This window comes from Lampetra planeri, chromosome 7 (assembly GCF_965212315.1).
Source record: "Lampetra planeri chromosome 7, kcLamPlan1.2.h2, whole genome shotgun sequence".
In the NCBI taxonomy this organism is placed as follows: Eukaryota; Metazoa; Chordata; class Hyperoartia; order Petromyzontiformes; family Petromyzontidae; genus Lampetra; species Lampetra planeri.
This window is the reverse complement of record NC_136113.1, coordinates 1483636-1511095: the sequence shown is the minus strand read 5'-3', so window position 1 is coordinate 1511095 and position 27460 is coordinate 1483636. Positions and strand designations below refer to the sequence as shown.

The window sequence follows — 27460 nt, the reverse complement described above, 5'->3', positions numbered from 1 at the left end:
CACATGTGCTGCTGCTGCGAGCTGAGCGCTGTCATCACAGCACCACGAGCGCGCGCGTGTTCCTCCCTCCTCCTTCTCATCCACGCGTCGTCCTCCTCCTCTTCTACTCCCGTCATCATCGTCACGGCAGCCTGGCTTATACCGAGCAGCGGCCAGCCTTACTCATCAATCACCGAGCCGCCCGTCTCACCCCGCTGAGCACCTTGCCTCCTGCCTCGCCGCCGGCCACATCACGAGTCACCGGGAGGGTGCCTCGTGAGCGACGCTCAACGCGCCCGGCGGCTCCGCTGGATGACAGAGGCGGCATTGCCCAACAGAGGCAGCGCAGAGCGCGGTCGTGTCATGGATGTGTTACCAGAGGCTGTGCTGCGACTGTGGATCGTCTCCTTCGTCATCTTCCCCATGCTCCTGCTGCAGCAGGTAGAGCGCGTCTCTCTGGCTCTCGCTCTCTCTCTCTCAAATCCTCACGCTCCGTCACATCGCTCACTCTGCTCTATCCACCGCCACTCTGTGGTGTTCATCTGCAATGCAACTCTGTAGCGTGATCTTGTTTAAAAGGTGGGGGGGGGGGATACAAATAAATAAACTCAGTGGGGAGCGGGGGCTCGACACAGTCAACGTTAAACTTTAAGCACATGTTACACGCTACACATCACGGGCATTTGGTTTGACCTCTGATGCGTTCTGCTCTCGCCCTCGGTGTGAACGAGGAAAGGTTGCGAACCTTGTCGCACTCGTTTTGGGGGATTTTATCGAGGCCATCTCCAACTATTGCAGACGGGTTGTTGGAACAAACGAAGCTCGTAAATTAAAGCGAATACCGCAGCAGATCAGTCGGTTGTGCGAGCGATCATTAAAACTGCGTGTGGTGGGACACAGTCGTTATCACAGCTGGCGAACTTAGAAGAAGCAAAAACCGGCACCGGTGTTAAATATTATGGCAGCAAATTTGTTGACATTACTAAGAAAATAGAAACGTGTTTGAGCCTTCAGCAGGGGACTGAGGGATCAGCCTCCCGCCCCGGGGCTGGTCGCAAGCTCTGTCTCGCATCACGTCTGGGATGTCAACCTCTGCGTCGTCTCTCCGTCTCGGTCGTGATCCGACGTGTCGCCCGCAGGCCGCGTGCGCTGGGATCTTTGAGCTGAAGCTGCAGGAGTTCACGAATGATCAGGGACTCCTCCTGGATGGCGCCTCGTGTGGGGCGAGCGCGGAGTGCAGGACCTTCTTCTCGGTCTGCCTCAAGCACTACCAGGCCAGCATCATGCCCGAACCGCCCTGCACCTACGGCAGTGTCGTCACCCCGGTGCTGGGTCTCAACTCATTCGCCGTGCGCGATTCGGACCGCTTCCAAAATCCCATCCGCTTCCCCTTCAGCTTCACGTGGCCGGTACGCATCAATCTCGCTACGCTCGTGATTCAGTTTTCCGACCTGCAGTCGTCGCCGCGACCCGCCACAGATACAAGGATGAGTCTTCACGCGCTGCACGTGCCCGATCATTGTTAAACACGTATCAGCGCTCACTATAATTCGATACGTGCACACACGCACAGACACGCGTTCACACAGCACAATCTCCATCGTGATTATGAATTCAGCGTTGTCTGCTCACGCACGTGACGCAGCACGCGTTTAGCAATCATCGGGCGCGTGCAAGTGTGTTACGACAAATCCACAACAAACCTAAACAACATCAACAACAACAGGGTAACGTGTGGCGGCGTGGACGGGGCTTGCGAAAATCGTGCACTCACCGCACACTCCTCACCCAGACCCTCACCTCCAATCGCGCGCGCCTCACCCGCCGCCTCACCTCCCCCCCCGTGGTGTTCTGCAGGGAACCTTCTCGCTCATCATCGACGCTTGGCACGCGGAGACCGACGGGGACCTCTCCACAGGTGGGGGGGGGGGCACGCGGCCCGCGTCGCGCGCGTTGCGTCACCGCGGCCGCCACTGCGGAGCGACGTGGATGAAGGTCGCGCTCCCCCCATGTGTTTCGGGTTGTGCCGCGTGCTGTCGAGCACCGATGTCCGACTCCTCTCTCTCTCTGCACGCACCGAGAGCTTCCTCCATGCCGCACTTGAGCACCGGCGGTCAAATAACCTCCACGACCCGCCCGGTGTGGGGAGACCCTCATCCAGCAGTGGATTGACAAGGGGGGGGGGTGCGTGCTTTTGTTTCTCTGTCTCGTGCCTTGTGGGACTTGTTTGGAGACAAGGAGAAACTTGCAGAGATGATGACGACGACGATATCGAACATTATAATACTCATCCCAACGCATTCGCTGTATCCCACATATCCATTGGGAGCGAAACGTCGGAAACGACGTCGAACCAACACACGGTACAACCCGAAAACACGTCGGGTGGTCTACAACAGCAACAACCGCGAACATCTATGCGGAAGGTCGAACTCGCGGTGGAGGCGGGTGTTTGTGCCCCACAGTGTAACCGTGCACCGAGTCCATTGCCCCTCACGGTTTTCGCAACATTCGAGGGGGCCGTGCAGATACCAATTCAACTGCCAAGGGGGTGGGTGGGTGGGGGAGGACACACTATAAGCCTGCTCTTGTTACTGAGTTAATCACACAGATATACACACACACGAGCGCGCGTGCCAGCGTCCCCCCCCCCCCCAGTATTCCCAGCGTGGGGCTGAATTGAGGGAGCGTCAATAATGCCCCGAGATGTCAGCATAGGGCACTGGACGGTAAAGATGCGTGCAGCACGGCGGTGGTGAACACGCTGCGTGTGCGTGCGAGGAGGATTCGTGCGAACCGCTCGCCGCACTCTGAAGGGCACGGGCAACGTGACACGGGCCGTCTGCATCCACAGAGACGGGCAGCCGTATCTAAATTACGTATAATGTAAACTACATGCAATTTAATTATACTGTGTGTGTGTGGTTCATAACTACATTGTACAGACATTTGACAATCGACTCTGCTCAATTAAGGGCTCCCCACCGTGATCGAGGTTGTTTGACGATGCTCACCACGCTGGTCATTGCGGGGGGGTAAGGTGGGGGTTGGGTGTAGCGGTGGGTGGTGGGGGGTTTGATCGGTGTAGATGCCACTCGTCATTGATGTGGCCGGGAATTGAACTCGCGTCGCCGCGCTCGTAGCGCATTTACCAACCACTGCGCCACGGCTCCATCGATATCTCAATTTCACACCTCAAATTAACTTCAAACGTGTATTTTTAATTACACGAAATACGATATTCCAACCTCTTCCAAGGCGTGGAATAGTGAGCAAAATATCCCTTAGACTAGAGGTGCCCTCGACAGAATGTCTCCAGCAGAGGCTATTATACCAGCAGTGACACGATCAAGTAGTTGCAGACCTGCACCTTTTCACCTTTACGCACAACTGGTAACGTTAGTATCCATCAGATCCAGTGGCGTAGAGACGACGACGACGACATTATCAGCTCAGGGGGTGCGTCAATCGGTCAGGTGGGGCCCCAATTTGTAACTCCGCTGCCCAATCTGCAGATGACCCGGCGCGCCTCATCAGCCGCCTGGCCACGCAGCGCCACCTGAGCGCGGGCGATGACTGGTCCCAGGACACGCACGCGTCCCGCCACGCGGCGCTGCGCTACTCCTACCGGGTGGTGTGCGCCGAGCACTACTACGGCGAGAGCTGCTCCGCTATTTGCCGCGCACGGGACGACGCCTTCGGGCACTTCACGTGCGGAGACACGGGCCAGAAGGTGTGTCTGCCAGGCTGGAGGGGGCCCTACTGCGCCGAAGGTACGAGAACCCCCCCACCCCACACCACACCCCCCAGACCTACCCACGACCACATCACTCACCCTGCCACCCCCTCCCGATGATCCGCTCCCCCCTCGGCGTGGGAAAGCGCCAGATCGCCCGCCCGCCCGCCCGGGAGGGAGTGGAGTGAGTGAGTGTGGCGCACATCTGGTCCGGGTTTCGTGCGTCTCGTGTCAGCGCGGCGTGCGGGAGGGCGGGCCGTGAAGGAAGCCGAGTTTGTGTTGTGGAGGCCGTGACTAATCGTGACTAATCTCCATCCCGCGGTTTAAGCGGACCGGAGAAAGGTGGGGGGTGGGGGGGCCCTACACGATGACATCTTCATGACGATCCACAACACAGCCCAATCTGTCAATCCACTGCTGGATGAAGGCATCCCCTGCGCGCAGAGTTGTCAGTCGCTCACGGGGTTTGTTTGATTCGCCTTCCTTTACCACGACTGCTGTCGAAGAGCGAAAGGTGGTGGGGGCAGGTGGGGAAGCAGGTCAAGTACCGATTTTCATCGCCGCTGATGTTAGCCGTGGCAGGAAATTAAACAAACTTTCAGTGTTAACTCTTAACCTATTTACACCTTCGGTAGCGCTTTTTGTTGCCGGTCGCTAAGGCGTGCGTGGCCTATGGAGCTGTGCTCAATTACTGTGATTTAAAATATATCAACTGTAATAGATCCACGGCAAAGTGTGCCAACCAGTGCCCCACCGCTCTATCCCCCAGCAATAGTTGAAAAGCAATCACGGTGATAGCGGCCGTCCCTCTGCAGGCGATAGCGCTGCGTGTGGCGACTGTCGACATCCACTGCAACAGACTTGGGGGCAAGACACTGCAACCAAGCGTCTTGTTAAATCGCCGTGTACAGTATTTGGTGGCCGTGGGTATTAGCGAAAGCCCCAGATGATTTAATCTCCTTGTTATTGAATGTGTGGCGCAGTGGTGAGTGCGTTGCGCTGTGAACCGAACCACCCTGAGTTCGATTCCTGACCGTTGGTTCGTCTGGATGGTGAATGAGTCGATAGACTAATGAATTACTTAACTCTTATGTGAAGATGCGGACCGGAATGTGATTTTGTTATTTGCGACTTGATAGGAACCAAACCTTTGACCAAATCTGATGTATTACCCGCCATGCCTAAACGTCGTAATGTCAATCTCGTGTCATGTTTCTGGTCTAGTCTCTAGACTCGCATAGAGAAGAGCCGTGATATGTATTATAGATGACGTTAGATAAGGCATCGAACAAGTAGGTGGATCTCTTAAACGTGAGGGGTGTGCGCCCCTCCCTCGACCCCCGCATTGACCAGCGTGGTGAAGTATGGTCACATAAATGCCCCTCCTCCCACGCACCCTCCATGGTAGGGCAACTTGAATCTCGGTCCTCAGTCACGTGCATTTCTCATCTCGTCATTCATGATGACAGCTCCAAAGAGATGGAATCAGCCCGTGTGGCTGGAATTTAGGTGAATTATTATTCAATCTGGATTTGAAGCTTTCGTGGCTGCAGGAATCCATACTCTTTGGTTCTTTCGGTAAAGTCACGTAGGTAGAAAATAAAATAAATCACGACGGACGCTTGTGTTGCGCCCGAAACGTCGTGATTTATTTTATTTTATACCGACGTGACTTCACCGAAAGACCCAAAGAGTATGGATTATTTTTATTTCGCTGGATCGTGAGAGATGGCGGCAGATTGGGGAGGGAGGCCATCATCCAGCGGTGGGTTGCAAATGGGTTCTGCCGCTGCTGATGATGATGCTGATGATGCTGAGCATTGAACAGTCAAAAGTGGATCGTGTGCTGTTCGTCTTCGTGTTGTTCTTGTTGAGAAGGCACAACGTGGAGTTAAGAAATTAGTAATAACTACTTGGGCACGCCATGCGGCGTAGATTCTACACTGCGGCATACCACTGACTTCGATACACGTACTGTGGACTATCTCATGATATGTTCATTCATAAAAGGGGAAATATTGCTGAAGGTGCCCGAATGCAAATGACAGATTACATACGCGCCACTAGAGGGCGGCATCATTATTATTAATGTGTGTTTATACTGTGTGCTGCCTAAATATAAATGCTCAGTTGGCTTATGAATAAATTAACAAAGATACGTACTTTATTTACCAAAAATTACACACGTGTAAAACAGCCAGGTTAAAGTTCAGCCTTTCTAAGACGTGATAACGACAAGACCAAAGTAATATAAAACGGCAAGCCTTGTCGAAGATTCAACGGTGGATTAAATCAACAGGACAATTAGGGGGGGGGGAGGAAAACGCTGCGACCAACTCGTTTTTATGATGTTGCTCGGGGTTAAATTTCAACCGGAGCCGTCCAGGGCTGAGCTCTAGAAAACTGTTGTCAAGGCATGTAGGTGCGGGGTCCAGGGCATTGGGGTAGGCGGGGGCAGAAAATATTCCACGATTCTAATTAAGCGCTGATGCTGCTGCTGCTGCTGATACCTTCTGCATCGATGGAAAAGGAGGAGTCAGGTTTGTGCCAATCGTGTCATGTATAGCGGAAACACTTTTCACATTAAAATTTTACAGGGTTCGCTGTTCTATGTAATTTGGTCCCGGTTGTAGATTTCATTGAGTCGAGAGCAGGGGTGGCCAACTTGTAACAGACCGAGAGGCAAAGAACCAAGTGTATACAGTATAATATCATATCATACAACTTATCGCACAACTTTCATTCAATATAATCTGCAACTGTAATAGTACGTTCTACGCTGTGCCCCTTCGATATCAGCGGCCGCGTGCGGCTCAGGAGACGCCAGTTGGCCATGGCCGCTCCAGAGTCTGATAGATTTTCTAACTTGGCCGGTATTTTTACACGTGTTATGTTTTTTTTAATATGAGTACAGTATTACATATGCAATCTTGATGGGATGGTGCTGGACTTTAATCACAATTTGAAGGTCTTCATTGCCTAATTCCAGTCTGGGGTCGTCTCAGCCGATCGTCCCTTCAGGGTCGATAAAGTTAGTACTGTGTGGGAAGTCAAACGTACTGTAAGCATTCTATTGATGGACAGGCCTCAGCATGGCAATGCGGAATTTCCATCACGCTCAGGGGATCCGACGGGGCTGGTTACAGCCCAAAGCCCTTGTCATCGGGGAGACTTCTCCCTATGCTGTGCAATACCCTGGGTGGAGCGGTGGTGCAGTGATTAGCGCACTGCGCTGCGAGCCAGAAGTCCATGGCTCACATCGATAGCGAGTGACATCCGAATCGCTCTTCGGCCCCAGAATCACAAACGTGCACTGACTTAGCATGGTGAAGTATATTCGGACTACGATCGTAACAGCGTGATGAGGCCTTCATCCGTATGTATGTTGAACTTCTTTCGCACCGTACGTAGCCAACTGGTGCTGATCGGAGTTCCAGCAGTAAACTTACAAAGGGGCTGATAAACTTTATCATGCACAGCATCCACAGGGGACCAGAGTTAGTGGCATAATTCCATAACAATAATGCCCAGTTTATCCTTGCCGTTATTTCTATTTAAACATATAGCATCATTCATTAAAATCGGTGCAATGCCTCTACTTTCATTAAAACGTATAATTAGATTTTAAGAGGACAAAGGTGTGAAGGGACGGGTGGTGTCAGTGATCAGTGGGGTTAATGCGTTCAACAAACACCATGCAGAGCCGCGCCGGGGGGTCGGGGGGGGGGCAGGGTGGGTGGAGGGTCGCCTGAGTGAGGGTGGGGGCCTGGGGGGCGGGGTGAGTGGGGGATCGCCTGGGGGGGGGCCTGGCGGGGTGGGGGGGTGATGCTCACGGCTCTATCCCTGCAGCTCCCTGTCCGACTCTTGTTTCTCTCTCTCTCTGTCTTTCTCGGTGTCCACCACTCGCCCTGTCGGTCGCTGTGTCCAACTCTCTCGCTGTCTCTATTCGCCAATACTCCTCCCTGTTCGACTCTTTCCCTGTCTCCCATCTCCAACACTTTCCCTCTCCGACTGTTCCCATGTCCGTCTCTCTTCCTGTCACTCTACGTGTCCGACTCCCTCTCTTTCTCTCTCTCCATCTCTCCCTGTTTGTCTTTCGCCATGCTTCCCCTTTTATCTTCACCCCTAATTATATCTCTCTCCCCGTTTCTCTCGCTATCTGTCGTTCGCCTTGTTCTGAATCTCCCGCTGTCTCTCCCCGTGTCTCAATCTTTCCCTGTCTCTCTCCATTTGTGTCTCCGCATCTCTCTGCATACTTGACGGCAACTGACTTTGTTCCTGTGTCTGACTCTCTGCCTTTCTCCGTGTTGGCTTTGTGATTTGTATCTTTCTTCGGTGTCTTCTTCGATAACAACCATCACGATGTGTAAGTGTTCGTCATGAGCAAGGCTGATGCACACAGACGTAGCCTGGCAGTTGACAGGTTCCGATGAGGCTGTCAGAGATCTGAAAACTTGCACCCACCCATACACATCTCAGCTCCCGTGTTTACTCTCAACAAATACAGTACATTGTATACACAGTCAATGGTTGTGTACACAGACAATGGTTTCATTATTTTGCTTGTGTTTCTGCCTGCATGTTTTTAAAAAAACATGGAAAATGCATTAAATGTGTATGTTTTGTAAAGAAACCTGATTCGAGGCACACCTCTATCCAATATCAGTTCTGTTTCGTAGACCTTCAGTGATAACTTCAAATCTACACCTTCAGTGATAACTCTCCAACAGTTGGCACTGCTACTACCCCGCGTTACGACTACCGCCGCTGTCACTCGCTTGGTTGTGCGAAAAACACCGTTCGAAGATGTTAATTGCTAATTTTGCAATGAAGAAAATCTCGAAAATTAATCTCCGGTGTTAATTTCGCTCACCTTTGTATATCCACTGTGCATATCCTTGCTTTACTCATATATTTATTACAAATATATATTGGTTAAAAAAAATGTATCACGCAAACAAAAACACATGGTCCCAATTTTGTTCGTAGGCCCTGATGTGCTGTAGATGCCGGGTGGATTATTGTTACATCACAGGATGGTGAGAGGTGGCGATGGCTTGGGGAGGGAGGGAGGACCTTCATCCATTCAGCAGTGGATTGATCATGGCCCATCACCGTGATGATTATGTATTAACTACCAGTTTTTTTTTTACCGGAGCTTTCTATGCAAAGCGTAAGAACGTGGGTGATTATGTTTCACTTAGTGACGTTGGATATCTCAATCAGGGGAGGTGGGGGGGGTCTCGGCAGGGTTGGGGTTTGATTGCCACTTGGCACGAGGTCCGTGGGCGCTGCGATGAGCGTCAACCCCAGTGGGCTGTCTCATGCCACGCGCCTTCTGCACGGCGGCGGGAGTGGCGCTCACGGTCAAGACCGGTGACGATCATTTGAACCGGTCCTGGGCCACCCCTTGGTCGACTCAGCCTCAAATGAGTACCTGGTGTGGTGTGTAAACATCGACACTGGAAAGACAAAGGCGGGCCGGGCGTGTTGCTGGCCACCCAACCCCGAGTGTGCCGGTTCTGGCCTTCATAGGTGCTCGCTAACGGCACTTGCCCCTACAGTCTGTGAAGGCTACACGGGGGGTCTTTGTCTTTGGTGCTAGGGCCATAACGTGGGAGGTGACGGAGCACAGCGTTTTTTGTCGAGCTCCCCATGCAGGATGCGTTCTTGGGTCTTTCCGCGCGTTGTTCGGCACGATGTCCGACGTTTCGTTCTACGTCCGGGGAACTTCTTCAGGAACGGCATCTTTACAGCACTTGGAGCAAAATTGAAATTTTATGGGGGGGGGGGGACCCCGAACCCTATTGTGCACTGCGAGATGCACATATATATCTTTGGGGGAGGGGGTTATAAACCACGTGAGGTTCATCAGAATATTTATCCTGGAAGAATCCGATGAGCTATGAAGCTCTTTCTCACAAAAGTCCAGTAGGGGCAGGTCAGCGAGTGACAGATATATATATCCTGGTGCGGTAGCCATTCACGAAGCGGTTTCATTTCTTCTCGCATAATAATAACAACAATGTACAACCCCTATGTCAATCCACTGCTGGATGACGGCCTCCTTAATCCGAATCAACCATGAAAAGGGATTGTTGACCACGCGTTATCACTCGCCGCTGATTTTAGCCGCCAGTGGCCACGAATCAATCTGAGGTCAGCGGGTTCACATGCCCGCAGCGTGCTAACAACTCGCCGTGTGACCGCTACCCCCACCACCACCACCCACCCCATCCACTAATACCCCCACCAACTCGTAAAACACATGCGCCGCATAAAATCGCCCCGAGTGTTTGGACAGCGCAGGAGGAGATAAGTGGCCGTGCGCCGGGCGCGATAATGCGAAGCGAGGAGGACGGTGGCGAGAGATAGCGGCGAGCCGAGCAGCCTGAGCGCCACGCTCAGCGAGATTACGGGGCCCAGCGCCACGGGAGGAAGAGGGAGGAGGATTGAGCGTGGAGATGGAGCGAGGAGAAAGGAGCGTGGATCCCTCCCTCCGCCTCATTGTGACGGCACAATAGCGCAGCTGCCCAGCGGGTGTTTCACCTCTTCCTCCACCTCCTCATCTCCTCCTCCCCTTGCCAGCTGCCCCACTCGCTGCAGGCTTCTTCGTCACCTTCTTCATCGTGATCATCATCGTCACGAGGACATTTAAAAAATAATTTGTCACAGGCCCAAAGGGACCGCAACAACAAGCGGGCAGAAACAAACAGCACTATTGTCGTGTAATAGATGCGCGTTAACACGTTTCTTTGAATTGGGAAATGTTGCAAGAGCTTAGTTTAAAGAAGACGACATGGGAGGGGAAGTCCAAAGTGGAGCAGTGCGAGGGAGGGAACAGAACGAGAAGCATCGTGACCTGCAGTGTGATGGTTGGACACTGTGGATGCAGTGTGGTAGTTGGCCGCAGTGTGGACGCCGTGTGGACACAGTGTGGACACATTGTGGACGCAGTGTGGACGCAGTGTGGACGCAGTGTGGACACAGTGTGGACACCGTGTGGACGCAGTGTGGACGCAGTGTGGACGCAGTGTGGACACAGTGTGGACACCGTGTGGACACAGTGTGGACACCGTGTGGACGCAGAGTGGACGCAGTGTGGACGCAGAGTGGACGCAGTGTGGACGCAGTGTGGACGCAGTGTGGACGCAGTGTGGACACCGTGTGGACGCAGTGTGGACGCAGTGTGGACGCAGTGTGGACGCAGTGTGGACACAGTGTGGACACCGTGTGGACGCAGTGTGGACGCAGTGTGGACACCGTGTGGACGCAGTGTGGACGCAGTGTGGACGCAGTGTGGACACAGTGTGGACGCAGTGTGGACGCAGTGTGGACGCAGTGTGGACGCAGTGTGGACACCGTGTGGACACAGTGTGGACACAGTGTGGACACCGTGTGGACACAGTGTGGACGCAGTGTGGACACCGTGTGGACACAGTGTGGACACAGTGTGGACGCAGTGTGGACACAGTGTGGACGCAGTGTGGACACAGTGTGGACACAGTGTGGACACCGTGTGGACGCAGTGTGGACACAGTGTGGACACAGTGTGGATGCAGTGTGGACGCAGTGTGGACACAGTGTGGACGCAGTGTGGACGCAGTGTGGACGCAGTGTGGACGCAGTGTGATGATGGACATTGTGGACTAGCCGATAGTCGGTGCGGTCGACATGGGTGGAGGAATGAACGAGTGAAGTTCTCTGGAACAGTCATTGACGGTAGCAGTGACGCTGACACACACAGCGACTCCCGTCCCATAGACTGAAAATCATTTGTATAGGACTGATTTTCCGCGTGTTAGTTTGTTGTCCTTTAGCCTCCGATTAGCGCGGTTGGCTATGTACGGTGCGAAAGAAGTTTAACATGCTGTACATACACAAGCACTGAACGACGACATTGGAGGCATTTAATTTTGCGCACACCGTTTGGAGTTCATTGATGTTGTGATGTGCAATTGCTGTCTTTGGTTTGCAAGTTAACACGCGATTGTCATTGCAAGAAGGTGGACACACGTTTTACTCTTTTGTGAGTTAATCGTGGTCACACTAAAACATAACTTACCGAGTTTTTGGGGCTTTTGCCAAAAACTATTATACTCGTCGATGTTATTTCCACGAGAAGTCTTCCTTTTGGGGAAGGTCTTTCAATCTGCTATAATTGTGTATTTTCACTACGTACATCGATGCAATTGTTGTTAGCCTAACCCACTACGTAAACATGCAGATCCTTAGCCCTTAAATATTTGTACGTCTTAGCCTTGATTGTTGGACTAACCGCTGCAGCTGAAATGTATTTCGATTATGAGCTTGTGTGTGTTTGTGCCCTGTGATTGCAGCCATGTGCTTACCCGGATGCAGTGGGATTTGTGACAAGCCTGGTGAGTGCAAGTGAGTGTCCAAGTTATTTATGCATTCAGTCCATACACCTATTATCATAACAAGTGCGACGTACGATGCGCAACTCGATAAAGAGCAATCAAAATACACCAAACTCAGTTAAAGCTGCTGTATTAATACATCAGAGCATTTGTCCGCTCGGGGTGGTGACACGGATGAGCGGCAGCTCCTTTTGCCGCCCGTTTACAGATATTCGCAGTTCGAGCCCAGCGGCCCGTCCTGGTAAAATATCTGTGGCTGTGTTCACTAAAATTGCGCGCCGTTTGCCTCGCAATGGATATTGAAGATCCCGTGATGTTGTCCGTGTGTGCTGGCGTCACGGTCGAACTTTTCAACAACAACAAAAATCACTCGCCAATTGCCTAATTGAATAAATACAATGAGCAGAATCATTGCTCGGTATTAAACTAACGACTGCAGACGATAATAAAAACCGTGAAACACAGCGCCTCTGTGATCGCCTGGCGCTGTAAGAGTGGTACAAACACCAAGCGTAATGATGACGACGATGATGATTAGACAATTTGATTTGAATTAGCAAACCGGTGGAGCTCAACTCTGCGAATCGTTTTTCCTTTCGTTGCCAGATGCCGCGTCGGGTGGCAGGGCCGCTACTGCGACGACTGCATCCGCTACCCGGGCTGCCTGCACGGCACGTGCCAGCAGCCCTGGCAGTGCACGTGCCGCGAGGGCTGGGGTGGCCTCTTCTGCAACCAAGGTGAGCGAGCGAGCGAGCCTCGTGCTGCCGGTCCACCCCTTTCGTCTGCACCGCAAACCGACGCACCTGTCGCTGCCTCCGCGTTGCTCGTCACGTAGCATCCTCGTGTTTAAGTCTGTCAGTAAGTGTGAGGAATGCTCCCTATTATTCCTCATTATCGTCGTTTGCCGTGGTCAACCCCGTCGCTAGATGAAGGCCTCCCCAAACCGCCCACCACCTCTGATGATCCTGCAAAGTAACAATCCACAATGGCACCTGCACACGAACTGTCCTTATTGCTCCATCTCCATGGTGGACATCCTCGAAGACGCGTTCCATACCTTGACTGGAACGCATGGAGCGATGAGATCAGCTTTAGGTCTCAATAAATAGATTAAGCTGATTAAACAAATATATACATCCCTTCATGGGCATGTACTGAATATTATGCTACATTTTTTTCAACGCTGTCTACATTCTTTCCCACACACGAGTGCCAACGTGGAACCAGGGCCAGCATTCCATCACAGTGTGATGATTCATTATTGTTATGGAACCATTTGCCAGCATGATCCTGAATCGCAATGTAATGTCCCAAAATGTTGCCCGTATAAGCCGTCCTTCAGAGGGCCAAACAGACGAAGATCTGAGGGTGCCAGATCGAGGTTGTACGGAGGATGGGGCAGCACAGTCCACATGAACTGTGCATGAGCTTCTGATGTTCTCAGGTGCAATATTTACCTATAAAATCCTCGCAGATTCTCGAGACTCGTTTTCAGGATGGTCTTGTTTTGGGGGTAATTGGCCAATTCTACCGACAAGTATTTGGCATTTGGGTGGACAAATGCCAGAGAAAGGCCATGTACACAAGGGAATAACACTCAAAACTGGCGCCGCGCATAGTTTGAATTCACAGCTGAAGAAATTAAATTTCACTCTTTGTGTGGACTGAGTTCATTACTCCACTTCTCTTTGCAGATTATTAAAAGCAGAACTTTTCACGATAAGGAATTTGGATTTTTCACCATAAGCGTTAATTGTATGCATACATCTCAATTGATGCACTTTCACCGTCACACCTTCAGGAGCAACTTACTGTTCTTGAGAATGTTAGTGTGGTTATTTTCTTTGACTCTAGGATGTGGACAATTATAAATTATAGTTTCCTTTCTCTAGTTAATTCAGTGTTCGTAGCAGACTTTATTTTTAAGGGCGCGAATTATATAATTCCACGCTGCGTTGCTCGAAACTTTAAACGGCACGCAAAAAAAAACACGCTCAGCACCTTTAACACAAAAATTAAACAAGAAATACTGAGCAAGTGCGACACGGGTGTCACAAAAGCTCCTATTCAGTGTTTTGGTGGCAAAGGGAGGTGGCTCACAAGGATTCGGGAAACTGCCAATCCCGTTTGGGCTATGAGGTGGCCAGCAACTGATAGGACAAGTACAGAAGTGTGTGTTCGAAAATGTATTCCTAAATCCATCTACGTGGAGCTTTGAGTGTTGCATGGGGTTTCTCTCTGGCAACTCTGGTTCCCTCCCACATATGGGATGCTGTAGTGGCTAGATTTTAACTACCTCAGCTGTTTAACACGTGGGAGGCTTTTACGATCAATATTATTAATAATAAATGTTTTTTGTGTTAGATCGCGTTATTTATAAATGTGTCGCAACCCTCCACCACCCGACACGACCAATCAGTAAAAAAAAGTGTCACGTTGACAAAAGACAAATAGTTCACTAAAGTGTCACGTTGACAAATAGTTCACTACTTTAGCCCACCGGTGTGTTGAAGAGTGAATCCACAACATTTACAATTTTTGAGTTTCGCTGGTAATTACATACAGCATCATCGGGCAATTTTTGCCAGAATAATGAAGCCCTCCACCTGCTCCCGGTCTTAAATAGAGCATCAGGGTGACGTCATCATTTAACCCAATCAGATGCCGAGAACAGAGGCGGAGAGGGGGGTGGTATTGTAATCATATAATAGATTAGTAATCAGTTAATTGTTATTATTAGTAATCAGTTGTAGATTATTTGTAATGTGTATTATTTAATAACTGAACCCAATCACTATACCCAATAATGTGCAGAAATCAGAGGTGGGGGAGGGGGGGGTTATTGTAATTATATCATAGATTAGTAATCAGTTAATTGTTATGATTAGTAATCAGTTGTAGATTAGTAATTAGTTGTAAATGTGTATTATCTCATGACTAAACCCAAACACTATACCCACTAATGTGCAGAAATCAGAGGTGGCGGAGGGGTAGGTTATTGTAATAATATAATAGATTAGTAATCAATTCATTAGTATGTGTTTCCTCTATAAGGAATTGTAATATGTATTATTTATTAATACGCTTCCAGGCCACACTAAGCCTGTAGCTGTCAGAGCGATTACAGTTATTTGTATTTCTCTCAATTTCAATGGATTCTCTAATTAGTCTTGGCCAGTAATACTTAGTTTTACACAACACTTTAACGTTATCAAACGAATTGAGTGGCCTTGTTGGCAAGCATGTTCTGCCACTGCCGACAGTTGTGTTTGAGATAATTTAATATTTATTTGGTGTTCTTTTAGTCTTCGCTGATGTTACGTCCCGTCTGTCCAATATACCTGGTATGCAGGAGGAAGTGGGTTTGATCCTGACCCTTAATGCCTGCTGTATATTTGGAGTTTGCATATCTCTCTCCCCTTGGTCGTGTAGATTTTTCTACGGGTCCTCCGGGTTTTCCCTCCACATATAGAAACATGAGTTTAGAATATATTTCGTTGCTATACATTTCCACGTGATGATAATCCTTTGTTGAGCTATTATTTGTGGCCAGGTCAATTCTGAAAAAGAGCTGCATAGCTCAGCAGGTCTTACCTGGTAGCTTTTAGTTTAGTTTTAGTAACGTGAATGGAATTTCACAAAGCATCCCAATTGGGGACACTCCAGTAAAAAGAGTCTTGAGATCAATAGAAACCTTTCTGGATAAAAGGGCATTAATTATTATCCGCCTAAAATAATCTCATTTACAATGAGAGTATGAATTCATGATAATCGCAGCCACTTTCCAATTCATTCTTTGGTTCAAATAAATTATTTATATTTCGTTCAAATTGTTTGTAAATCAACAGGATGCATACGACACGCATACATCCTTCTAAATAAGCCTCCTGTTCTCAGCAAGGCTAAAAATGTACACTTCCTTTTTACATACAAGTATATATATTTTTGTTGAGTAAATACATTTAGGATGTGATGATTGAAAGGTCCCTTACTATTTGCAGCTTATCTCAAAAGTGGGAGAGGAAAAAACGAACATCCTGTGAAGGTTTTTGTTGATCAGCAGACGGGAGAGTGGTCAGCAGAGTTGGAGTTTGGGGGGGGGGGTGCGGGAGGGGCAGTGGAGGGGGAGGGAGAGGAGGAAGGAGAGACGCTGCAAGCCCGATTGAGCTCCAAGCTCAAGCGCGTGTTTTTGTGGTTGTACCACTACGTGTTGTTCGGCACAATGACCAACGTTTCGCTAGACGTGCCTAGAGCTCCTTCAGGATCTGAACTGAAAAAGCACCCCCCCCCCCCCCAGTACATGGACATCTGTGAAAAAAAGCTTCATAGCTCATCAGATTTTTCCAGTCTCAATATATTTTCTGATGTTGGACATCTTCGAAATCCGCGCGCCATGCAACCAGAAATTGCATCGGACAGCTAGGCCTGAGCTCCCTCTCCATTTCTGGATGGTGCCACCATCTCATCTCGTTTTTCTACACTCCCAACAACAATCCAGGGAACCCCGACTGGGGGCATGGCTCCCCCTGTAGCTGCCCATCGCCGATTTATCAATGAGCTGCCCTGCCCAGTGCCCGGGGTCCACCTGTGACTTTTCTTGTAAGCTGGGGTCTACTGCTTTCATTTGCGGTGACCCTCCGGGCTTCATTGGCAGTAGTATGCGCGGCGTCATTGACGATTTCATGCATCGAGGGACTCCCCTCCTCCCCCAATGAGTAATGAGGTCTCTGTAATTGGCAGGGTAAGGTGCTCACCCAGGTGATAACCAGGGGGCCGCTTAGCGACTCTCAAAATGCCCAGCCGACACTCAGTCACTCATTCCTGCACTTGGTGACCTGATCTATATAGCTCTCATCAGGAAGTCTACTTGGATAACAATGAATACATCAGAGTGCTGTTACGGAGAACTTATTCCGTTGAAGGAAATGGGAAGTTACTCAACTTAAAATAGCAAATAAAAATCTTAATTCAACTAAGTCGAGTTATAGCTCCTGCTTCTCAATGGAAGTGCACCGATCAAAAATAATGCTCCTGCAAGTTGCCTTGCAGCGTTGAACGCATCTCGCCATTTTGATTGTGAACGTCTTCTCGCTGATTTTCTGTCCAAACTTCCCTACGCCTTGCCCCTTAAAGGGATATCGAGATCGCGTAGGTTACCACGCCCATGCGAGTACTCGGAGTGATTTTTGGAGCGGAAAATAATTTTTAAAAGGAGGACTGAAGCCCAGTGCTCAAACCTCAGACTTCAAACGTGCTCAAAATTGTAGCCACTTCCTCTTTTTAGCTGTTCTGGCATTCAGAAAGGCCACTTGAGAATACCGCAAATCGTTTCAAGTCAACGCCAAGAATGTTTTTGCGTGGAAGGCCAGGAGGAGCTCTGTGATGTCACCTCCCAGAAGCTGTTCTCCTTTATAGGGTGGCGCTCCACCGGTTTCCGCAGGAGTTCTAAATAAAAGGCTCTTCGTTTATCCCATGACACGGTGCCAATGGCACAATTATCATTCGAAAAAATAGACAAAAATAGACAATTGCCCATCGCCACATAAATAACCTCTTGTTGTAACAGCTCTCTCGCTGGTTCAGCAGTTCCACTGCTGGATTTATTGTTTTTTCTGCCTAAGGACGACCGCTTGTGTTGCGATCGAAACGTCGTGATATGTTATTTTTTGTTTTATTTTAATTTCTACCTACGTGACTTTACTGAACGAACCAAAGAGTATAGACAATAAGTGTTTGAATGCTTACGATAACTATTGGAAAATGTAATTTTTTTCACGTAAATGTGTATTTCGGGAAAGGCGAAGAACCGCGTGCTTTTTGTGCATTTAAATATTCGTGTGCTGTGTCCATTGTCGGCAACGGTAAGTTAACGACGAGACGTTTATTGTCTTTGCCTCTGCAGATCTCAACTACTGCACGAACCACAGGCCGTGCCAGAACGGCGCCACCTGCACCAACAGCGGCCAGGGCAGCTACAGCTGCACGTGCCAGCCTGGCTACTCGGGCACCAACTGCGAGTTCTCGGTCAACGAGTGCGACGTCAACCCCTGCCGCAATGGGGGCAGCTGCACGGTAACGCGCCTGAACCACACAGGTCCACTACACTAGCGCGTGTGGGCAACTATCAACTTCTTCTGCGTTGTGTCTACCACCCGTTTTGTGTTGTGTCTACCACCTGTTCTGTTGTACCTACCACCCGTTCTGTGTTGTGCCTACCACCTGTTCTGTGTTGTGCCTACCACCTGTTCTGTTGTACCTACCACCCGTTTTGTGTTGTGCCTACCACCTGTTCTGTGTTGTGTCTACCACCTGTTCTGTGTTCTGTCTACCACCTGTTCTGTGTTGTGCCTACCACCTGTTCTGTGTTGTGTCTACCACCTGTTGTGTTGTGCCTACCACCTGTTCTGTGTTGTGTCTACCATCTGTTTTGTGTTGTGTCTACCACCTGTTCTGTGTTGTGTCTACCACCTGTTCTGTGTTGTGTCTACCACCTGTTCTGTGTTGTGCCTACCACCTGTTCTGTGTTGTGTCTACCACCTGTTCTGTGTTGTGTCTACCACCTGTTTTGTGTTGTGTCTACCACCTGGTTGTGTTGTGTCTACCACCTGTTCTGTGTTGTGTCTACCACCTGTTCTGTGTTGTGTCTACCACCTGGTTGTGTTGTGCCTACCACCTGTCCTGCGAGTTTTTGTCTGGCCTTCTTTCAACGCGTACAATCATTCTCCGAGGTGTTTTCGTGTTGCGCCGCATGTTGTTCGGCATGATGTCCGACGTTTCGCTCCGTGTGCTGGAAGCTCCGTCCGTTCATGAATGATGGATTTCACATTGCCCAGTTTGTATGTGTTCTCATTAGTCCCATCTTCACCGTATACTAGGAAGCTCCATTTCCGTATTGTAAGGTGAATGTTATGTTATGGAAACACTTATTTAGCAAAGTATTTTTTTTATTAAATATGTAATGAGACAACAAAGGTGCCTGGGAATGTGCTGACGTATTTTTTTGTATGACCAAATGCTTTGCTGTGAAATTTAGTTACCAACCCTTGCCAACATTATAACTGTATATTCTGCTCTTCCTCCTTCAAGCGCCTCTTCCCAATCGCCTTTGTTCTTTCTCAATTCCCAGTGCTGCTCCTGTTGTCAATGCCTCCATTACTGCTTCACTCTTTTTTCCTCCCTCCTGAGACCTTGTCACAATGCACCGTTTTAACAAAAAATGTCGCAGCGTCTTTTAGTCACCCCCCCCCCCTCTCGCGGATGCAAATATTCTGTCCATCGTGGGGAAAGCAATGTACAGTACAGGCTAGAACAAACTACCGTGGCACCAGCTTGCTTGCTACTGGGCAGTAGCGTGGGGAGGTGTAGAACGGTTTTGCAAATATAATGACGACTTAACACACTTCCCTCAAGATGGCACTTTATTGAAGACACGACGTTCACTTGACATCAGGTGGAGACCCCCCCACTGCAACAGCCCGAGTCTCCCGCGCATCTCCCTTTTATACCAACCGAGGCCACGCCCCCCTTCCCGAACCTTCTCGCTGATTCTGGACGCTCGCTCCACCGGCAGACTCCACCGTCCTCTTCCGTCACGTGACCACGCTCCCTCCTCGATCATTCCCATAGCTACCGGTCCCTTCGCACTCACAACTGACGCCCCTGTCGTTACCTCACGCGGCCACTAGTGCATTCACACTCTCGGCTGACTCCCCTGTCATTACCTCCCGTGGCCACTAGTCCGCTCACACCGCATTCAGGCCTCTATTGTCATTACACAAGTATGGGGCGGGGGGAGGGCTCCCTGACCCCATGTCACGGCGGAATAAGGGGGAGGGTATAGATGCACTTTTGTGGTATGTGTACCCTAGGTAAGAGGATGCTGTATCCAAGGGTGTAATACACTAAAGGATTGCCATGCAAAGCACTTAGTTTTGATTCCCTACTTAAGTATATTGTATATGTTTTTGAAGATTAAAATAAAACTTGGGTTTATTTCACAAATAAAATAATCATTTACAACTGTGTTATGAGAATGAATGTACAAGAACACAGTTGCTTTGCACTGTAAAACAAAACCTAAATCGTGACCTTACGGTGTATGGAAACCCATAGCTATTGGGTGCCAAGTGAGGCCCCCCCCCCTCACCCCTCGAATGTGTGACCCCCTCGGCTCCAGCGTCTCTCCAACGGGAGACGCCCTTGTCAACTTCAACAGCAAAGTGATGTACTTACAACAACACTGGGTTTTTTTTTTACTGTTATAACCATCAATTGGCTCGAATCCCCCTTTCCACTAACTCCATAATCGCCCACGGGGCACATTTAACGATGGAACTCAATTCTTGTCCCCCCCCACATCCCCCCCCCCCATCTCACCGCCACCTCACCCCCACCCACGGTCTGCCACGTTGGGGGCAATAGGGCCCCCCTGCCCTTCCTGTGGTACCGCCTATGGGAAACAGCGCAATACCTTCCTGGTGATAGTTCGGTGCTCAGGAGTAAACGACATTAAAAAGGCCACACTTCTCAAGTGTTATTTTGGCCGGTCGACAGGAATTAGACTTTTACGCACGGTGCACGTGCACCGCGGTGGGGCAGAGGACAGTTCATGGAAATCTGTTCTACTGTACTTCTGTGCTTCCATGTCCGCAACTCCCCACTTTCAACAACCTGGACTTTCTGGCATTGTGAAGTTTGGATAAATAGTAGTGGAGTAACAAAACAAAGGCATTTACGTGTACATATGCACCAACACAGGGCAAACAGAATGTAGTGGCTTCTCCGCAATGCCTTGGTATGGATTTGATAAGAGCAATTGAGGAGTAACTTTCGTGTGTACTGTGACTTTGGAGTTGCTCGTTTCTATTCAGTTTCAAAGGATACCTGAAGGCATCGAGGGGAGTGTGCACAGTTAATGCATGCCCTTCGCTACACATTATTTTCTTCCTTGTGCGTATCTACAAAAGATTGCCCTTATTGGTCGCTCACAGAGAAACATTCTCACTGCCCATATCCTTGCGTAGGATTACGCGGCTTCCTCTGCACGATAGGGGCGAGACCGGTTAAGGGGCTGTCTTGATGGACTGCAGTGATATTGAAATGCCATTCAGACGCACGTTTTTAACACTTTGCTCTGATTCTTTTTTTTTGTTCAGTTTCTTTTTTCATTGTGAATCTTGGCAGCACTTCCAGATGAATCATACGCACGGTGGCTTTCCAGGAAGGAAGGGTGTGTGCTGTCTTAGCGCTCTGTAGCAGCCAGCACTCGGGCAATGCTGGATCAGCATAGCAAGTTGTGCAAAAACAGGGGGACAAGGGGGTGTGTGTATGGTGGATGTGTACGCCTCGATGCCAAGGGGACGTTGGTGGTTGCCAGTTTGCAATTAATAATTCGTGTTAACGAGCCTGCTGCATGTAAAGTGCCATCAGCTTTACACGAACAACGCTTATGACGCCTGCACGCCACCCAGATGCCTTTCACGCTCAGCATCAACTCCCACCTTCCTGTGACTATGAGCTTCATATGCCTCGGTCAATTGTTACCCGAGGTGTGGGCTGTTGAAATTTTACATTTACCTTTCACGCTGATATCTGCCAGCTCTTCTATATCATGTTATGTGTGCCCCAGGTGAACAATGAAAAAACGCCACTTGAAAGCTTTGTACAAGCCTTTGATTTGAGAAAAAAGGACTGTAAAATACAAGTAAAGAAGTTGAGGAAAATATTTACCTTTTTATATTATATGGTTCTTTCAGTAAAGTCACGTAGATAGAAAAAAAAGTGATATTTAAAAAAAAAAATAAAGTGATATTTTTTCACTTTATTTTTATCACTTTATTTTTATTATTATGTCTTTTTAATTATTATTTCTTTATTATTTATTCTATCTACGTGACTTTACCGAAGAACCATAGAATATGAATTCATGCAGTCACGAAAGTTTTAAGTCAAAAAATGAAATCTTCACCCTTAACCTCCAGGAATGTACCTTTCGCAATGTGTCCTTTGACCTCAGAACGCACCCTGTGTTATGCCCCCCCCCCCTCCAAGGTTACCCTGCCGCCTTTATCTGTGGCAAAACTGTGGAAGGGAGAGTTTTACCCAACAGTCTTGGTAAGTTAATGTTAATTCGTGAATGTGCGTGGATGTGTGTGGCTTGCAGGACCTGGAGAACGACTACAGCTGCGTGTGTCCGTCTGGGTTCTTTGGTAAAAATTGCGACATGAGCTCCATGACGTGCGACGACACACCCTGCTTCAACGGAGGCCGCTGCGCCGACGACGCGGAGGGAGGCGGCTACTCGTGCCACTGCCCGTCCGGCTTCTCCGGGTTCAACTGCGAGAAAAAGGCTGAGCACTGCAGCAGCAATCCCTGCGCCAATGGTGAGGAGTCCGAAGCCTTTACGCATTACATGTTGGTGATAATCGTAGTCTTTAATAATATAGAACAACTCATCACATTTGGATGTCGGACAATGGCTTATCTCCTTGCTACGAAGAAACGGCCATTGCCCAAATCATCCCGTGATGTGATTCCTTCTCGGGCGGTGTTATTTACGAATGTGTTAAAGCTTGTGTTTGTTTGTGCCCGTGAAGTACTGGCAATGCAGTACCCCCACAAATGTTTTTGTCCTCATGAATTGCGATTTGGAGTTGGCTGTGTGGCTTCGCAGTCGCAGCAGACTTGACACCCCTGGGATCCCGGGTTTCAATCCAATTTTCATTCCCCCGAAATTAAACAGGGCTCTCAAGTGCAGAAAGTTGATAGTATCAGCCTGTTGACCAATGCCTACGCAATAAAAAAAAAAACATCACGTAAAAAGCGGCGTTCCATTTAATGTATTTAATTCCAGATCTGAAACTTAAAACATTTAAGTTTGCTTGTCATTACACAAACACCCTTTTCAGGGCATATTAAACATGTGTAGCTCTTCGTCATTTGATGCCGAAAACAAAATTGTAATATGCTCGGGGGAAAAGCGGCGTGATAAGTTTTGAACTTTGCTTGCCCCTTGCATTTGAGTAACCCAGAGTCACAAAAAGTTCTGCAATATGTAGCAACTCTACTGTCAGATCACGTTATGGTTGAGTCAAGGGCCTACACAGAATTATGGGAAAACCCACAGTTTCATGCAAAAACTAGGCCAGTAATGATTGGCTTCCCTTGCGATCTCTTGGATTGTCACAATTCAAGGCCACGATTAGATTGTATAATCCTGAACGGGATTATAAAAACAAATTATGTGCAGTGTAATGAGGACAAAATAAGGCGAGATGGATATGGCGTGCTAAAATGCATTCCAGGGAAACAGTGTTCCGGACTGTTATGGCTGAAAATAAGCACTGAATGTAACCAACAGCTTCAAAAGGCTAAAAATGTAACCTTCCGACAATTCCATGCTTTTGCGAAAGTTGGACATCCTCTGTTCAATGTGAGTGCTATTGGGGGTTATCAAAACAAGGCGTGTGGCTGAAATACTTTTCACGTTTACAATCTCTGCTCTGGGCTGCGCTAATTGGTGAAACCCTTTGTTCAGACAATCATAGCCTAATAAAGAAAATAAACAAGATTTCCAGCAGGAGGAAGTGGGGGAGAATGGGGAAAGAGGCTGCAGGGGAAAGGCCAGACTAAGCAGGAAGTAAGCAGGGGTCAGGCCGGACTGAGCGGGATGACGCAGGACATGGGCCAGACTAAGCAGGTAGAGCTGAGAGCAGCGTCCGGGCAACGTGAGCACGTGTGGGCCACTGGCCCGGGACATTTCCTTACGAAACATCAGTGGTTCCCACGTCTAAAAATCTAACGGACATCTGTGAAGACTGCTGTGCATTTGTGAAAAAAGAGCTTTATAACTCATCAAATTCCTCCACTATAAATAAATATTCTGATTCTGAACTTTAAGCAGTTAACTGAAGTATGATTAAGCCATCACTCTGGTCATTTGTCTCGGTGTATACCAGATTTTTGTTCCAGTTGACGGAGGTTCTCAACAGCTGAGAAGTTGTTCTCATGAGTAACTTTCACAGTAGTTAACTGTGGCTTACAGGTCACGTGGGTGGCTTTCTTAAGATTTAAGGTAGATAAAAGGTGGAAGCCCTGCCATTCGCTGGCTCACGCCACTACCGGCGAAAGGGCCTCCACCATAGGGAGCTCTGGAGAACCGCTCGAGAGGGTCTCTTTGCCGACTCTGCCATGCTGGCCAGACGTCTTGGAATAGAGGGAATTACGCACACTTTACCCCACCACATGCGACCTACCCACCTAGTTAACTGCGATGGGAGGGGGGGTTAAGATTTTTAGTCGCAATAGGATGGCTTGCTTGCGCTTATTGGAGGACTGTGACGCGTTCACACAGGCGCGCAATGCTTGGACCTGGGAGCGACCTTCAAGTGCCGATGCAAGGCCGGCTTCACCGGGAACCGGTGCGAGATGAACGTGGACGACTGCGGAAGACAGCCCTGCCTCCACGGTGGCACGTGCCGCGACCTTGTGAATGGGTTCACATGTTCGTGCCCGACAGGCTATGAGGGCAAGGACTGCGGCATCCCTGTCTCCTATTGCCAAAGTGGGCCGTGCTTCAACGGTGGAGTCTGCGTCCTTCAGAGCGGCGACGGTGGCTACGCTTGTGAGTGCAGGGTCGGCTTTGGGGGCATCGACTGCAGCGAGCTGGTGCTAACCCGCACAAACACCGCGATCTCCAATGTGCCGAGCAACTTCAAGCGCCACGAAGGCTCCGAGGAAGCATTCCCCTGGCTGGCTGTGGGCACGGGGCTCGGCATGGTGCTGCTGCTGCTTGCTGGTACCATTCTGCTCCTGGTATGTCGGCGCCTCAAGCAAAATCAGAGCGGCCAGATAGAAACGGCCGACGGCAATAATGGCATGAACAATCGCAACGACTGCGAGAGGGAAAAGGAACTCGCCGTGAACCTCTTAACTGGCGTGGAACTAAAAAATACGAACAAGCAAATGGACGTAGAGCCTGAGGGTTGCTTGCTCAAGTCAGGATACCGACTGAAATATCAGGACATGGATTACAACATGATCCTGGAGAAGGCTGCCGAAGCTGGTGAAGACCACACGAGTGCAGACAAGTGCCAGGAGGCCAACGAGAAGCACCAGAGTAGCGGCGAGGCCTCCTCTCCATCGGAGGCCAGCTACACGTCCGTGTACATCAGCTGCCCCGAGCAGGCCGAGCAAATAGTAGCCACAGAGGTAAGTGTGCATCCTGTGCACACACGACCACCTACAACATGTCCACGTTGCACTAGACCAGAAACGCTCGGCTTTGTAACCATGAGACGCTTCTTCTGTCCTGTGTTGCAGGTATGAGACCGACGAGATTGCCGTGGAACCTCAAGTACCCAATGCTTTGGGCGGCCACGTACCAAGAATGTGCTTTGCTGTGTGTGCCATGGGCCATGAAGGTGTTTCGCCACGCTCCATGCTGTTTGTGGAGTGGACGTTTGAACTCTGCTGCCCTCAAAACTCTCCCACCACAGTCTTGCGTCGTTCTCACAGCCCGCTGGGAATGTTACCGCGACTGAAACGTACAAACCGGCTGGGGAGCTTATACAATACCACAGAATGTGAAAGGGAGAAGTTGTAAATGGAAAGCGAGCGGGGCAACTTTTGTTACACGTATACATGTATACTTTTTTTGTATATCTAATGACTGCTGTGACCAGCACGTCTGGTGTCTTTGCACTACTTTGGTGGAATTGTTCTTCCCGCTGGTCAAATTCCAGATCGTCATAATTCAGTGTTGTTCCCATCAAACTGAAATGTGTTCCTCTGTTCATGGAGACCCAAACGAATCCGTTAATGTAGACTGGAACTTAAACGGGAAAAACAACAAAAAGTTTAGTCAAAGGAACTACAATTTTGAAAAGGAATAGTTTTTTCTTCTCCCAAACAAACCAAAACATCCCCATGATTCTACCCACCTGAGTCGTGCCACAGTGCTACGACTACTGTGCGTAGGTTTTCACGGTTGTGCCGTTGTTCGGCACGGCGTTTGCTCCAACGTGCCAGCAGCTTCGCGAGGATCTGAAAGGAGCAGCTCACCAGCACCAGCCGACGGCCCCAACTCCCTAGATTGGAGAGGAAGGGGGGGGTAGTGGGAAAGTGAGCCGCTACATTCAGTTCCCGAAGAAGCTTAAACAGCACGCGAAGGAAAACGTCGATCGTCTTGCTGAGCAACACACGTGGGTGGCACAACGCGAAACGGCGCATCGGAGAGCAACAGTCGTTCCCTACCTCAGATCACATCGGAGTCCCTTTGGAAGTACGAGGGATAAATCGGGCCCCTCTCCGCTCGTGGCACAAGGAAACACATTGCCCGCAGCCATTGCCCCCCCCCCTTCCCGCCCCATGTGGCGGAGTGTTGACTGCGAACACAGCAGTGACCTAGCGAGGGTGGTCTCGTGAGGGTGGACTAGCTAGAGTGGACTAGTGAAGGTGGACTAGTGAGGGTGGACTAGCAAGGGAGAGGGGTGTGCTACCACCGCCCTAGGTGAGTGTTTCGGCACCAGCGCTCAAGCAATGACGATATCTCAGTTTCAGGGTCAGGTCGAGTGTCCATGAGCCAGGTCCTGGCACCTACACACGATGCTCTTTGGGCACCCGTTTGTACGCGAACGGCTGCGGTTTATGTGTTTGAAGATTTAAATTTCAAATGGCTAGAGACGTGTTTAAACGGAGTCGATAACAATTATGTTGAATCGTAAAATAGTAATGTACACCCCCTGTTAATCAACTTCTAGATGAAGGCCTCCCAATGGCATGTCGGTCGTAGGGGGGTTATTTGACCATACTTCACCACACTGCTCAGTGCTGGTTGAAGGGGACCCCATGACCGGTTCAGACGTCACTTGCCGCCGATGCTCGCCGTGGCCGGGAATGGAACTGCGCTTGCTGGGATCACGGCTAGCAACGTCATGACATGGGAAGACTGTGACTTTAGCGGAAGTGGGAAAAACCTGAGAAACTTAAAGCAAATCTGAAACGACACTTTTCAGTGATGAAACTGGAACAACACTGCACCACTCATCACTTCCTGTCCGATATGCAAAGCCAGCAGCAGCCTTCCACCCTCTCGTTTGTTTCGTCGAATTTCCTGAAGTCCGTTATTGAAAACAAACTGGTATTTTCTACTCTTTCCGTTAAAGTTGAAGCAATAAGTATTATTTTAAGGTGTAATGTTAATTTATGTATGCAAAGCACTGAAGCTTTATATGTTTGTATGAAAAAAGAAATGTGTAAATAATGTTTATTTATTAATTTCTTTTGTACAATATATTTATTATTTTTTAATAGATGGAGGTTTTAGAATTTTTATTTAAAATAAATAGCCCGTTTTTCCATGAAA

At 49.3% G+C, this 27460-nt stretch overlaps 1 protein-coding gene across 1 annotated transcript; it reads left to right on the top strand.

Annotated features, from left to right (window-relative positions):
• LOC144719729 (delta-like protein 1) lies at nucleotides 1-27460 on the top strand. Its single transcript, XM_078595889.1, has 10 exons — nucleotides 1-420; nucleotides 1119-1388; nucleotides 1837-1897; nucleotides 3495-3752; nucleotides 12055-12106; nucleotides 12703-12833; nucleotides 17999-18168; nucleotides 22259-22478; nucleotides 24449-25305; nucleotides 25417-27460. The coding sequence occupies exons 1-10, from the start codon at nucleotides 292-294 to the stop codon at nucleotides 25420-25422; spliced, it is 2154 nt and encodes a 717-aa protein (XP_078452015.1). The 5' UTR covers nucleotides 1-291; the 3' UTR covers nucleotides 25423-27460.